Here is a 14,210-nt window from a genome sequence, read left to right as displayed (position 1 = left end):
TTGGCCATTTCGCGGGGTTTGCGCATGCATTCCCGACGCAAGTGCGTCTTCCACAGCCGGACAGCAGGCACAGTTGGGACCCTGCTGGAAACAGGCGGGAAGAGGGGCAAGTCATTTAAATCTATTTTCCATGTATTTTAAATGTCATTATTGGGCCTGACCCAGAATTCTCCGGGCCTGATAGCATTTCCCACCCCACCAGGTGTATTTCACTCTGGTGGGATTTAGAGTAGCTCCCCACTTGTGGAGAACTAGCAGGAGTGAGAGGGGGCAATTGGGGCCCCCAAGGGGGTTGGGCAGCAGGGGCTGGTGCCCCCGGACATGGGCACCCTGACAGTGCCAGCCTGTGTCCCCTGGCACTGCCCAAGGGACAAAGTGCCCATGCCCAGGGGGCACTTTGGCACTGCCCACCAGGCCTCGGTCAGTGTCATGGCAGTGGGGCAAGAGGGGGGGGGGCGATCAGTGGGGGTGGGGGGGGTCCCACTGCCACGCTGCATTGGGATTGGTCAGGGCTTGAGGGAGGCCAAAGATCGGGGTGGGGTCTGCCTCCGGGGGGGGGGGGGCAGGGTGTTTGGGGCTGGCCCGGGAATGCTTGAGGGCACCGCAAATTGGGCTGTGGGGGTTGCTGAAGGGACGACACCGAGGGTCCAGGGCTGGTCAGCAAACTGCGATCTGACAGATTGGGGCCACTACGCACACGCAGAGTTCCGGAACAGTCAGATTCCGGCGTGAATAGGCCCCACCCCCTGAGCTTTTAATCAGATTCATGATTGTGACCTCTGTATTGCACCGAGTATGGGAAATACGAGTGCGAACGCCCACTGAAAAACCAATTGTGATTTACATCATTTGTCCCGCGAATCAGCACTTAAAATTTCTTTGGGAGAATTGGGGCCCAAAAGTTGAAAACTGGCGTAAGGCTAGATATCTCTTCTTCATCCTCTTTCTATGCCTTAAATTTTCTTTGTTTCTAGGTATTATTTTTCACTTAGGCTTCAACAGGGAGACACTGATTTTTTAGTACTTGGCATTTTGTCAAATTTCAACTTTTTGTGAAATCATTATGCCATTATTATTTCATCCGGTAGCGAAATTGAACATCATGACATGGTTGCAAAATTCCAAATCCAGCCCTCGAGTTATCAAGGGCTGGAGTAGGTGCTGAGGCATCAAGCAGTTCCATGTCATAATAACAGAGCAGTAAAGCCAAACACTGTTTGATCTCATTGATAGCAAAAAAACGACCAGGACACATACTGACTCCAGAACCAAAAGGTGTGAGATAGTACTTCAGCTTTCTACCATTTTTGTAGAATGTAGTCTTCTCCTTTCCATTTTCATCCAAAAATCTGTCGTACTTAAATTCCTGAATGGTAAAGAATGATAGTTTAATAAATGCACTAAAAGTATGAGAAATATTTGGAATATTTCAAGGACAGAAAAACCTTCTTCATGTACATTTATTTTCTGTAGAACAAGAACGTTATATGGGGAAAGTTTCACCTTGGCACCAAAGACCACAAAGGCTAACTGAGCCCAGTTCACCCTGCAAATCCTCCTGGCTAACATCTGGGAACTGGTCCCACAGACCAGTCAGGCAACAGCCTGACATATTTTTTTCCTGCAGAATCATCTTTTAGCCAATGTCTCAAACTCCTTCACCATTCTTGGTACCTTTATATCCACCTCATTCACCATCAGCACACATGGCTGTAATCTGCACCATCCATGGGATGCACTGCAATAACTCACCAAGTTTTCTTTGTCAACATCTCCAAGTCCCATGAACTCTACCACTAAAACGAATCAACAGCAACATTATGGAAATACCATCATCTCTAAGTCATCCTTCAAGTCACGCACCACACTGATAAGTTGCATATGTTAATTTTTCTCACACCAGTACATCATCCCCAAAGCCCTGCAGAGGAACATTACAATGCTGCATACTGATCAACAATGCATTCATAGAGCAGACCATAGGATTGCTCAAAATGCACTTCTGCTGCCTGACCAGACCAGGGGAGCTTGACAATACGCACTGCAGAGGATTCCAGGAATGTCATCACCTGCTGAGCCTTCATAATGTGACATTGGAAAGGAGAATAGAATTACCTTTTTTGAGTTGCTGTCCTCCTCATCTTGCTGCCCAACTTCCTCACCGAAGGTGGTAGCTTCTCCATGCCAGCACATGGAGGAGCTACTAACCGCCTTAGATAAGGAAATCGGGCAGCAAGATGAGGAAGAGGACAGAGTTCTCACGGCAGAGGGGTGGGACCCAAAGCAGTAGGGAGACAGAAGAGGAGGTTGAGGACAGCACAGAAGTTAGAGAGAGCATATTAAGTAGTAAAGGCAGTGTCAGTAATCCTAATACCAGAAAGATCAGGCAAAAGCAAGACAGAGAGCAAGGGAAGTCCAGATTAAATTGCATTTATTTCAATGCAAGAGGCCTGATGGGCAAGGCAGATGAACTCAGGGCATGGATGAGTATGTGGGACTGGGATATTATAGCAATTAATGAAACATGGCTAAGGGAGGGACAGGGCTGGCAACTCAATGTTCCAGGGTACAGATGCTAAAGGAAAGATAGAACAGGAGGTAAGAGAGGAGGGGAGTTGCACTTTTGATTAGGGATATCGCGGCAGTACTGAGAGGGGATATATAAGGGTTCGACCACTGAGTTTATATGGGTAGAACTAAGAAATAATATGGGGGAATCACTGATTGGGTTGTACTATAGGCCTACAAATAGTCAGCGGGAAATTGAGGAGCAAATATGTAAGGAGATTACAGATAGCTCCAAGAAAAATAGGGGTTTTTAACTTTCCCAACATTGACTGGGACAGGCATAGTATGAGAAGCTTGGATGGAGAGAAATTTGTTGAGTGTATTCAGGAGGAATTTCTCATTCAGTATGTGGATGGCCTGACTAGAGAGGGGGCAAAACTTGACCTCTTCTTGGGAAATAAGGAAGGGCAGGTGACAGAAGTGTTATTGAGGAATCACTTTGGGACCAGTGACCATAATTCTATTAGTTTTAAGATAGCTATGGAGAATGATAGGTCTGGCCCAGAAGTTAAAATTCCAAATTGGGGCAAGGCCAATTTTGATGGTTTCAGGCAGGAACTTTCAAAAGTTAATTGGGGAGACTGTGGGAAGGCAAAGGGACGTCTGGTAAGTGGGAGGCTATCTAAAGTGTGTTAACCAGAGTTCAGGGTAAGCACATTCCTCTTAGAGTGAAGGCAAGGCTGGTAGAAGTAGGGAACCTGGATGACTCAGCATATTGAGGTCCTAGTCAAGAAGAAGGCAGCACATGACATGCAGAGGCAGCTGGGATTAAGTGAATCCCTTGAAGAGTATAGGAGTGTAGGAGTAGAGTTAAGAGAGAAATCAGGAGGGCAAAAAGGGGACACAAGATTGTTTTGGCAGATAAGGCCAAAAGAGTATCTATGGAGAGAGCAGGGCCTCTCAAGGATCAACAAGGTCATCTATGTGCAGATCCACAAGAGATGGGTGAGATCCTAAATGAATATTTCTCATCAGCATTCACTGTTGAGAAAAGCATGGATGTTAGGGAACTTGGGGAAATAAATAGTGATGTCTTGAGGAGTGTACATATAACAGAGAAAGAGGTGCTGGAAGTCTTAAAGCATATTAAGGTAGATAAATCCCCGGGACCTGATGAAGTGTATCCCAGGACATTGTGGGAGGCTAGGGAGGAAATTGTAGGTCCCCTAGCAGAGATATTTGTATCATCGATAGTCACAGATAAGGTGCCTGAAGATTGGAGAGTGGCAAATGTTGTGCCTATGCTTAGAAAGGGCTGCAGGGAAAAGCCTGGGAACTACAGGCCAGTGAGCCTCACATCTGTGGTGGGTAAGTTGTTGGAAGATATTTTGAGAGACAAGATCTACAGGCATTTAGAGATGCAAGGACTGATTAGGGACAGTCAGCATGGCTTTGTGAGTGGAAAATCATGTCTCACAAATTTAATTGAGTTTTTTCAAGGGGTAACCAAGAAGGGAGATGAGGGCAGTGCAGTTGATGTTGCCTACATGGACTTTAGCAAGATCTTTGACAAGGTACCGCATGGTAGGTTGTTGCATAAAGTTAAATCTCATGGGATCCAGGGTGAGGTATCTAAATGGATACAAAATTGGCTTGATGACAGAAGGTGGTTGTAGAGGGTTGTTTTTCAAACTGGAGACCTGTGACCAGCGGTGTGCCTCAGGGATCAGTGCTGGGTCCACTGTTATTTGTCATTTATATTAATGATTTGGATGAGAATATAGAAGGCATGGTTAGTAAGTTTGCAGATGACACCAAAATTGGTGGCATAGTGGAAAGTGAAGAAGGTTATCTCAGATTACAACAGCATCTTGATCAATAGAGGCAGTGGGCTGACAAATGGCAGATGGAGTTTAATTTTGATAAATGCGAGGTGATGCATTTTTGGTAAATTGAACCAGGGCAGGACTTATTCAGTTAATGGTAGGGCATTGGGGAGAGTTACAGAACAAAGAGATCTAGGGGTACAGGTTCATAGCTCCTTGAAAGTGGGGTCACAGGTGGACAGAGTGATGAAGAAGGCATTCGGCATGCTTGGTTTCATTGGTCAGAACACTGAATACATGAGTTGGGACATTGTGTCAAAGTTGTACAAGACATTGGCAAGGCCACACTTGGAATACTGCGTACAGTTCTGGTCACCCTATTATAGAAAGGATATTATTAAACTAGAAAGAGTGCAGAAAAGACTGACTAGGATGCTACTGGGACTTGATGGTTTGAGTTATAAGGAGAGGCTGGATAGACTGGGACTTCTTTCTCTGGAGCGTAGGAGGCTGAGGGGTGATCTTATAGAGGTCTATAAAATAATGAGGGGCATAGATCACCTAGATAGTCAATATTTTTTCCCAAAGGTATAGGAGTCTAAAACTAGAGGGCATAGTTTTAAGGTGAGAGGGGAGAGATACAAAAGGATCCAGAGGGGCAATTTTTTCACACAGAGGGTGGTGAGTGTCTGGAACAAGCTGCCAGAGATAGTAGAGGTTGGTACAATTTTGTCTTTTAAAAAGCATTTAGACAGTTTCATGGGTAAGATGGGTATAGAGATATATGAGCCAAATGCAGGCAATTGGGACTAGCTTAAGGGTTTAAAATAAAGTGGCATGGACAAGTTGGGCCGAAGGGCCTGTTCCCACGCTGTAAAACTCTGATTCTATAACTCTCCCAGAGGTCATGGTCATGCAAGGACGTGCCTAGGCTCTCAAGGACAAACTCATCTTCAATCATTTTGATGCACCTCCCTGATCATAATTTTCTCACCTGCAAACCTTTGCATGCTCCTATTGTGCACCCACTTCTGCCAACCTCCACCAGGGTCTCTCTCGTTACACACATCCTCCACCTCCTAGAAGATCAGGGGGAGTTCACTGTTCTCAGATAGGATGGGAAGAGATGGCCCCCTGATAAAGATATCAGATTTGCAGTGACATTGAAGTCAATGAAGCTATCATGAGCTCTCTCTCCTTTTCTTGCCCTCATTGTCCAGACCATGATTGCATGAGCATAACATCGCTTCTCATGCTCACCGGTGACTTCTGCCAATTTTCTTGGAAAGTCATTCATGGGTCGGTGAGCAGATACTGTATTGAGCAGTCATGTCGCATTGCCTTGGGAATAGAAACCACACACATTACTATCTGATAAAGCCTAACCTCTAACATACTGCCACATTGTTGCTAACAGGCGAGATGTCCCTCAGTCCCCTTCATTCAGCAATGACTGCCAAACATGAAGCATGATGGTACAATATGCCCTCTGAAAGAAGACATTCCGACACATAAACATCGTGTACACAGTAATCAAATGAATAAAATATGTTGACATTGGTATTTTCTTGAGAAATGTCCTGATGAGTACAAGACAAAAAGCATTTTTCAGGAATACTGAAGTTCTGTACTATCAACCAACTACTTGAATAAAATATATTGTGATATCCAAATACATGTGCATTCTATAAGAGTGTCTCAGCACCCCGGCACCATTGTGCCCTCAGTATTTCTTTCCCTTTAACTACCTTAATTTTTCCTTTACAGTCTTGTTGTGACGCTGACAGCAGCTCTTGGAAGAAACAGGCTGCTGAGTGCAATTTCCCACCTTGCGATTGAACGTGCGACATGTGCCCAACACACACTTTAATAATTTGAATTGTGATTGTAGACTTTGCAGCTTCTGACATTAAAAAGGACATGGTGCCTGTTTCCTGTCTCGTCATCAGGACCAGCACTCTTCTTCCTAAATTGTGTCTCATTGTGGAGGCATAAGACAGAGAGCTTTGATAAAGCCCCAAAAATTGTTCTCAAAAGACTAAAATCCATGATAATACTTAACTCGAGTATGTTTTGGAAATGTAATATTCAACATTTTTCACACTAGAATTTAATGTGCACAATTTTGATAATTTACTTACCAAGGGATCCTCATAAATCTCTGGATCTAGATGCAGTTGTTGAGGATATAAACCAATTTGGTCTCCTTTCCGAATGGCCAGCTTTGTACCCTTATCCATAGTTAGTACAAAGTTCTCAGTGGCAACACGCAGCATGATTGATGCACTGGATAAGCGCAGACTTTCATTTATTAGGCTTCCTGTTCAATTATTTCAGAAGATTGTTTAGCAGAGATTCAAAAATCATGACACAAAAGAAAGCCAGAAAGTCAAGAAATATTACAAAAAAGACTGATTAAAATGCAAGTTTATTTCTAAAATTGGCTACAATGATAAAGGATAATACAATCTAGATCTGTAATGGGCAGAATCTAGTGAAGTTCTCTAAGGCAAAAAACAGGATAGGCAGGGACACTTAATTGTGTGGGAGGTAAAGTGTCAGCTTCTTGATGGTGGGATGAAAGTTGGGAAGCAAATTGGCAGCAGATTAAAGGTGCATCATGGTTCCTGATGGCAAGTGGTAGGACCCTATTTTTAATGCATTATCAGATCATGCATACACATTAAAACACATGGTCACTCAATCAAATTATACCCGTGCAATTAAGTTGGCAGGAAATGAGGAACAGGTACCTCCCAATTAGTGACTGGTCAAAGGTGTGTAGCAGGCGAGGTTGTCTTCCTTGGGAATTTAGAGTGAGTAGGAGCTGCTTTTTTTGTATGGGGATCTTTGCTGGACCAGGGGAGAGGAGGCTGACCTGTTGCATTGAGGATGTCTATGGAGGTCCAGACATGACTGTTTGAGGGAGAGAAGGTGGAAGCAGCTTCAGGGATCCAATTGTGGCAGCAGTTCTAGTTCAAAATTCTCTCCACAAACAGGCAGAATGGCTGCACGGAGTGGATGCCTGTCTGGGTGCCATTTAAAAATGGCACACTGGCCTTTGACTCCATTATGTAATGGCGGGTCCTGCCCACCCGCACTGAACAATTGGTTGGGTCCCTCGACTGTGGTTGTTTGCCACATGACTGCAGATGGCCAGCCAATCCACCTCCAAGCGGATGTCCCGTTCACTTCCAATCCTGCTGCTGAAACACCCATCGCTGCGACAAGGTTCCGTCCAATGCTTCTAATAACATTGTTGCTATAACTAATTAAGGCATCTTGTGAATGTCACTGGAAGCACAAGATTGATTTGCTGTATTAAATTTCTTGTTCACTGCTGACACTAAGCTAGATGGCACAGTAAATAGTGTAGATGTAGAAAGTTTCAAAGGGACGTTGATAGATTAGAAGGATAAAACTGTAGCAAATGGAGTTCAATGTGAGGAAAGTGTAAGATCATCCACTTGGACGCAAGAAAGGTTGGTCTCAGTATTTTTAAAATGGTGAAAAGCTAGAAAGATTTGTGTCCAAATACAGCAATCACTAATAGCTAGTTGACGATACGAAAATAATTAAAAAGGCTCATGGAAAGTTGTCCTTTACCTCAAGAGGGTCAGAGTACAGATGGCTGGAAGTTATGCTCCAGTTGTATAGGTCTCTGGTTAGACCCCAACTAGAGCATAGTGCTCAGTTCTGGGAATGACATCTCGTAGTTGGAGAAAAGCAGATTGATCGAATTGATGCAAAGATTAAATTATGAGAACTAGTTGCATTGATTAGGCATGTCTTCCTTTGAATGTAGAGGATTAAGGAGTGATCTAAATGAGGTTTTAAGATGATCAAGAGAGTTTATAGGGTCGACAGGTAATTTTCCCTGTGGGAGATTTCAAAACAAGAGGGGCATAACCTTAAAGGAAAGCTAGGCACTTCTGTGGTGATTCAGAAAGCATTTTGTCACACAAAGGGAAGTGGAAATCTGAAACTCTCTTCCTGGAAAAGCTCGAGGCTTGGTCAATTGAAAATTTCAATGCTGAACCTATTGCTAATGATGGGGGGTGGGGGGGGGGTGGAATCTGATTGAGGTATATGAAATGCTAAAGGGGATTGATAAGTTGGATATTGAACCCTTGTGTCACAATCTAGAACAAGAGGTCATAGATATAGGGCTGGATTTTCCGGCTGCGCTTGTCACAAAACCTCGCCCGAGGTCAACGGACCTTTGCACAGTGCGCCCTCTATGATTCCCTTGGCAGGCTGGATGGGAAAACGGGTAAAAACTGGAGTAAATCCCGCTGGTTTTTTCAACGGGATTTTCAAAATGAATCTCCCACACTCTGTGCACTGCAAAGTGCTTAAGCATGAATCAGGCTGAAATTCAGGGAGTGGGGCCTATTCCCGCTGGAGAGGCCGGCAGCTGCACATGCGCTGATCTGTCAGTACCGAGATTGGTGCATGCGCAGTGGCCCCACACTGCTGGCTTTCCGATCGCTGGCCAGCTCAAACTCTGGCCAGCCCTGCGATCCCTCATTGATGGCCCTTCAACTCCCCCACGACCCAATCACTGGCCCCCCCAAAATGTCTGGGCCAGCCTCGACCCTCACCCCAACTTAATGTCCCCCCTCTCCACCCCCCCCGCCCGCTCTGATCTCCTGATCCTTCCACACACAGCCCCGACACCACCCTGTAACTCCGACCCCCCCTCCCCCACCCACTCAAGCAGGCTGATCCCCCCCATCCCAATGCCCAGCCCCAATTGTTGGCCTCCTTCCCTCTGTCACTCATCCCCGAGAAGCCCCACCCCACATCAGGCCCTGCCCCATTAGGCCCCACCCCCTTGGCACCACCCAATGTCCGGTGACAGTGCCAAGATGCCTCCCGGGCATTGCCACTTTGCTCTTTGGGCAGTTCCAGGGGCCCAGGCTGGTACTGCCAAGATGGCAATGCCCAGGGGGCACCCCTCTCCAGCATCCGACTCTCTGGGAAGCCTCAATGGCCTCCCTTCACTCCAGCGGGTTCGGGCAGCTAGCTCCCCGCAAGTGGGGAGCTGTACTAAACCCAGATGGAGTGAGCCAGTTCTGGCAGGTGGGGAGGTGCTTGCGGGCCCGGTGATTTCAGTCCTGGGCCCACTAATGATATTTAAAATATATTAAAAAATAGAATTTAAATAGTTGATGCAGCCCCACGCCAGAAATTGGTGCGAAGCTGATGGTGCCGGAAATCTGGCTGCCTGAGACTCGCGGAGACCTTGGTGTCCAACGGGGAGCCTGCGAAACAGCCTCCACTTGAGTCTCCCAGCCCGTGTGCTACAACAATAGCGCAGCTGGCTGGGAGAATCGCCCCCATGTTTCTGATGAAAAGCAGAATAAAGGGCAATGGGGAGCAGGCAGGAAAGTGGAGTTGAGACCAGATAAGATCAGCCATGATCATGTTAAATGACAGAGCGGGTTCAAAGGGCTGAATTGCCTACTCCCACTCCTAATCCCTATGTTCCTATGAACCATGGCAGATAGACTGAGATAATGTACCCATTAACCATAATCTCGTTGAATGGTGGAACAGGCTAAAGGGCTTGAATGACCTGCCTCATTCCTATGTAGTGAAAAGTTTGATTAAGCTAATTTTTTTACCGTTTTAGCAATAATATTGAGTGCTTGTTATGTTAATAAGAAGGAAATAAGTAAAATCAGTCGTCAAATCCTTGTCTGGTTATACAAGGTTCTGTTTGCTCTAATACCTAGTTGTGAATATTATTTCACATCATGTGCATTACTATTGCAAAGATATATATTAGAATAACAGATGTGATCATGTTCTTACCCATCGCTGCCATGCTATCTAATTGCTCTCTGGTGAAGATAATCGGATTATTAATGTCCCCCGGCTTCTGATTTGTCATACAAAGCAAATCTTCAATTTCATTTTTCACTGCTTTCAATGCTTCAGGAGACCTGCAGATTATGTAGAACCAGATAAATGATGGTGTGAATAATATGTCACAGACAGCAAGTATGATAGTTCTCTATCCAGTTATTAAAAATCTGATGCATTCCCTGTCACCAAACCTTAGTGGTCCCAGAATTTGCTGCAAAACAATAATGACATGCTAGTGACACATCTCATTATTAGTGTGCAAATTAACCTTGTGGCGAGAAAGAATTGCAAATCGCCACAAGTTGTTGCACAAATTGCACTGCTCCATCACCGGCTTTACAGAAATGGAATCTCACCTTTAATCTCCCTGTCATTTTCATGAAGTTGCTACATTTTCAGATCAATTGAAAATTAAGTTCAACAGGTTTAGAAATTAACACCTTAAGCATCATCCCCAGCAGCCCCTTGTTTAACAACATGATGATCGTTAATGTTTGCAATCTATCTCTCTGGCCCAGAAATTGAGCAATTAATGAACAATTGGGGAGGCGGTGGTGTAGTGGTATTGGCTCTGGACTGGTAATCCAGAGACCCAGGGTAATGCTCTGGGGACCCAGGTTCGAATCTCACCATGGCAGATGATGAAATTAGAATTCAATAAAAATCTGGAATTCAGAATCTACTGATGACCATGAAACCATTGTTGATTGTTGTAAAACCCATCTGGGGTTAACTAATGTCCTTTAGGGAAGGAAATCTGCCATCCTTACCTGGTTTGACCTACACATGACTCCAGATCCACAGCAATGCCCCCACGGATGGACAAGAAATGCCGGCCCAGCCAGCACCATTCAACGAATAAGTGCATTCTTCTGTAGTGAGTTGTTTTGGGATATTTTATTAAAATTAAAATTATTTTTCTTACTTTTCCTGTCTATCACTTTTTATCTCACTTAATCCAATCATTCATTCCCTTTAAATACCTGATTTGTCCCCAAATTCGCCCACTCTTAACTTACCATCCTTCTCAGACCATCCTCTGTCTATTTCTGAATTCTTAATTCCATTGGTTAGGGAGATTCACTCAGAGAAATGCTTTGAATAACTGGCTGTCAATAGCTATAGTTGCAGCTCTTCAGTGTAACTGATCAAAGGCTTCCAGCTTGTCACTGAAAAAGCCCCTTCCATTGTACATTCACCTTGGAAACCCTGGGATGTTGCTGATAAGCTGGAAAGGCTAGGATTCAGGCTTGAAGCAGGTCTTAATTGCCCTCTTAATTAGCTGAAACATTTCCATATTTCTTACCCAACAGATCCAAGGCAGGATTCCCACTCACCTTCAACCACCCTGGGGAAAGCCAGAATTAGGTAGAATGATGTCAGGATCCTGATCCAATGTCATTTTCTGGGACTTTCCTACTCCACACACACTGGAACCTACCTTTTGTAGGCTGGGAAAATGGTTGTGAGCTTGTGGAATACATTATCAGAGTTTGTGATTCCAGCAGAAACCATGAAAAAAATCCTTGTCTTCACCACTCATAGTATTCTGGCAGAGCAGATTGCCCACCCATTATAGTACCTGCCTGATTTCACCCTATTTACAATGGACAGGCTATCCATTGCAGCAGATTACAGACAGGCGGTGAAGGTTTAAAAAAAAGCATAATTCCCATGTCAGCATGAATTCATTAGAAAGCTGGTTGAAGCAAAGAGGCATAAATGATTATGGCAATAAAACAGACAGATTATGTTCAGAGTGTTCAGGTTTAAAATTGCTACAAGTGGATCAAACTTCTATTATGAAAGTTGAGAGTAACAGTACCTTATTAAATAATAAACACTCCAAAAGGTAGCTGGAAGCGTATTAGCCTGTGAAGCCCACAGCATTGTGACATGAGTCTTCCCCTTGCTGAGTTCATCAAGTGCAGGTGAACGATCAAAAAGGTTCATTCTTTCCTCTATGAGGTCAGATTTACTGTCATTCTGCCGTAGGTTATTGTGCAATAATGCTTGTGCTAGGGCCATTCTTGATTGCTTGGCAGCTTTGACAAACAATAACGGAATGCCACCAGCTAAAACAGGAAATAAATTGTCAAACACTGTAAAATTCTTCATGACAGACTGAATGGCAGCACACTGTGCCTTTACCTTTTCAGTATTGTTTTCTTTCATTGCTTTTTCATTTTTTCCAAAGAGTGTTAAGTACCCAGCTTCAAACATTATCCTGTTTGAAAATGCACAAAGGCTTTCGGTGGTCCATTTGCTGGAGTCTGATGATTTCTTGTTTTGTAACATTACAAACTGAAGATTTATCATCATACTTGAAGTCAGAGGGCCCAAGGAGAATCCCTGTAGGGTCCTGTTGAAAATTTGATGTATCTCTTCATAACTTACCCCATATTTAGCATCAGTAAAATCTACATGACCAAATACCTGTGGAAGACAAAATGGAATATTGTTTTATGTTATACAGGGAATTTAAGTGAAATCAATATTTACCATTAGCATTCTTGCTCATCGTAGCTCAGAAAGAATTGCATTTGTCTCAGTATAAGCAAAAATACCACTTTTGCGAGCAATGCAAACAAATGGGAGCTGTCTTTAACACATTACTGTTTTGTGCTGCACGTATCCATTGATACTGTCTACACTTCCCGCTACCTCGGAAAAACAGCCAGCATAATCAAGGACCCCATGCACCCCAGACATACTCTCTTCTGCTTCTTCCGTCGAGAAAAGGATACAAAAGTCTGAGGTCACGTACCAACCGACTCAAGAACAGCTTCTTTCCTGCTGCCATCAGACTTTTGAATGGATTTACCTTGCATTAAGTTGATTTTTCTCTATACCTTAGCTATGACTGTAACACTATATTCTGCACTCCCTCCTTTCCTTCCCTATGTACGGTATGCTTTGTTTGTATAGCACGCAAGTAACAATACTTTTCGGTTTACTAATACATGTGACAATAATAAAATCAAAACAAAATCAGGGAAGAATAGCTAAAATCAACTATTCTGAGCCTCTAAATGCTTAGCTCACAATGTTAACTCATGTCACACATGCTAAACTGCTTTTCTTCTGTTTCCAATTAAAAGTTTATCAAATGTTAATTTACAATGAAGAAGTCAAAAGATTCCTTTTGAACTAACACTGTTTGGTTCACTGATTTAAAACACTAATAGTTGCGTGGAAATCACAGGAGTTTCCTGTGAGTTGAATAAACTAATTCTACACTAAGAAACAACTTACATTTATTTAAAAAGAACGGCTGAAAGCAGTTTACAAGGCAAAGAAGTGAAGGCATGAGAATGGAGGCATTTATAGGCTGTGCGAGACAAACAGCACATTTGAAGAAATGACTAGGAGGTTTCTGAAACTAGGAGGTTAACTGGTGGAAGTGTTTTCATAGAACCCCTACAGTGCAGAAGGAGGATATTTGGCCCATCAAGTCTGCACTGACTCTCCCTCTCCAACAGAGCACCTTACCCAGGCCCACCCCCGACTCCCCTGCCCTATCCCTGTAACCCCCTGCTAATCCCCCTAACGTACAGATCTTTTCCCAAAGAGAATTTCAGAAAGATGTTTACTACAACAGTAAGGTTTTCCTCTGATGGTGGAGTGGAAGGAATGAGAATGAGTAGTAATCCACACTCATTTTGAGGGTGGTTCCCAACCTTTTCGGTAACACGGCACACTTCAATGAGCCAAACAATTCCACGCCACACCCATTTTCTTTTCAGCTGAATCGATTACTCATGAATGTCACATTTATTATGGTTACGGTCTCACTAGAGATGTTTGCAATTCTGCTACAAGCTCAGCCACCAGATAAATAGCCTCTTGAACTCACACTCGCACACATCATCAGACGTTGGGTCTGCTTCATGTTTTGTTCTTTAAAGCACTGAATACCTTTGTTTGCAAGAGATAGATGTTTTGCCTGCAAATGGCATTTTAACTTGCTTTCTACCACCACAGTGTTTGCCAACTTCTCTC

The 14,210-nt window shown here is 43.9% G+C and overlaps 1 protein-coding gene across 1 annotated transcript in view; it reads right to left on the bottom strand.

The window, feature by feature from the left end:
• Positions 1–556: 556 nt before the first annotated feature.
• The window catches only part of LOC144495768 (cytochrome P450 7A1-like), a 30,911-nt gene continuing 17,257 nt past the window's right edge, over positions 557–14,210 (bottom strand). Inside the window, exons 3-6 of the mRNA XM_078216202.1 lie at positions 12,034–12,644; positions 10,155–10,285; positions 6,476–6,654; positions 557–1,366 (exon numbers count right to left, since the gene is read on the bottom strand). Coding sequence (XP_078072328.1) covers positions 1,073–1,366; positions 6,476–6,654; positions 10,155–10,285; positions 12,034–12,644 — 1,215 coding nt within the window. The 3' untranslated portion in view covers positions 557–1,072. The remainder of the gene's footprint in view (positions 1,367–6,475; positions 6,655–10,154; positions 10,286–12,033; positions 12,645–14,210) is intronic.

This window comes from Mustelus asterias, chromosome 7 (assembly GCF_964213995.1).
Source record: "Mustelus asterias chromosome 7, sMusAst1.hap1.1, whole genome shotgun sequence".
Taxonomy (NCBI): domain Eukaryota; kingdom Metazoa; phylum Chordata; class Chondrichthyes; order Carcharhiniformes; family Triakidae; genus Mustelus; species Mustelus asterias.
Note: the sequence above shows the minus strand (reverse complement) of the source record. Positions and strands in the feature narration are given on the sequence as shown.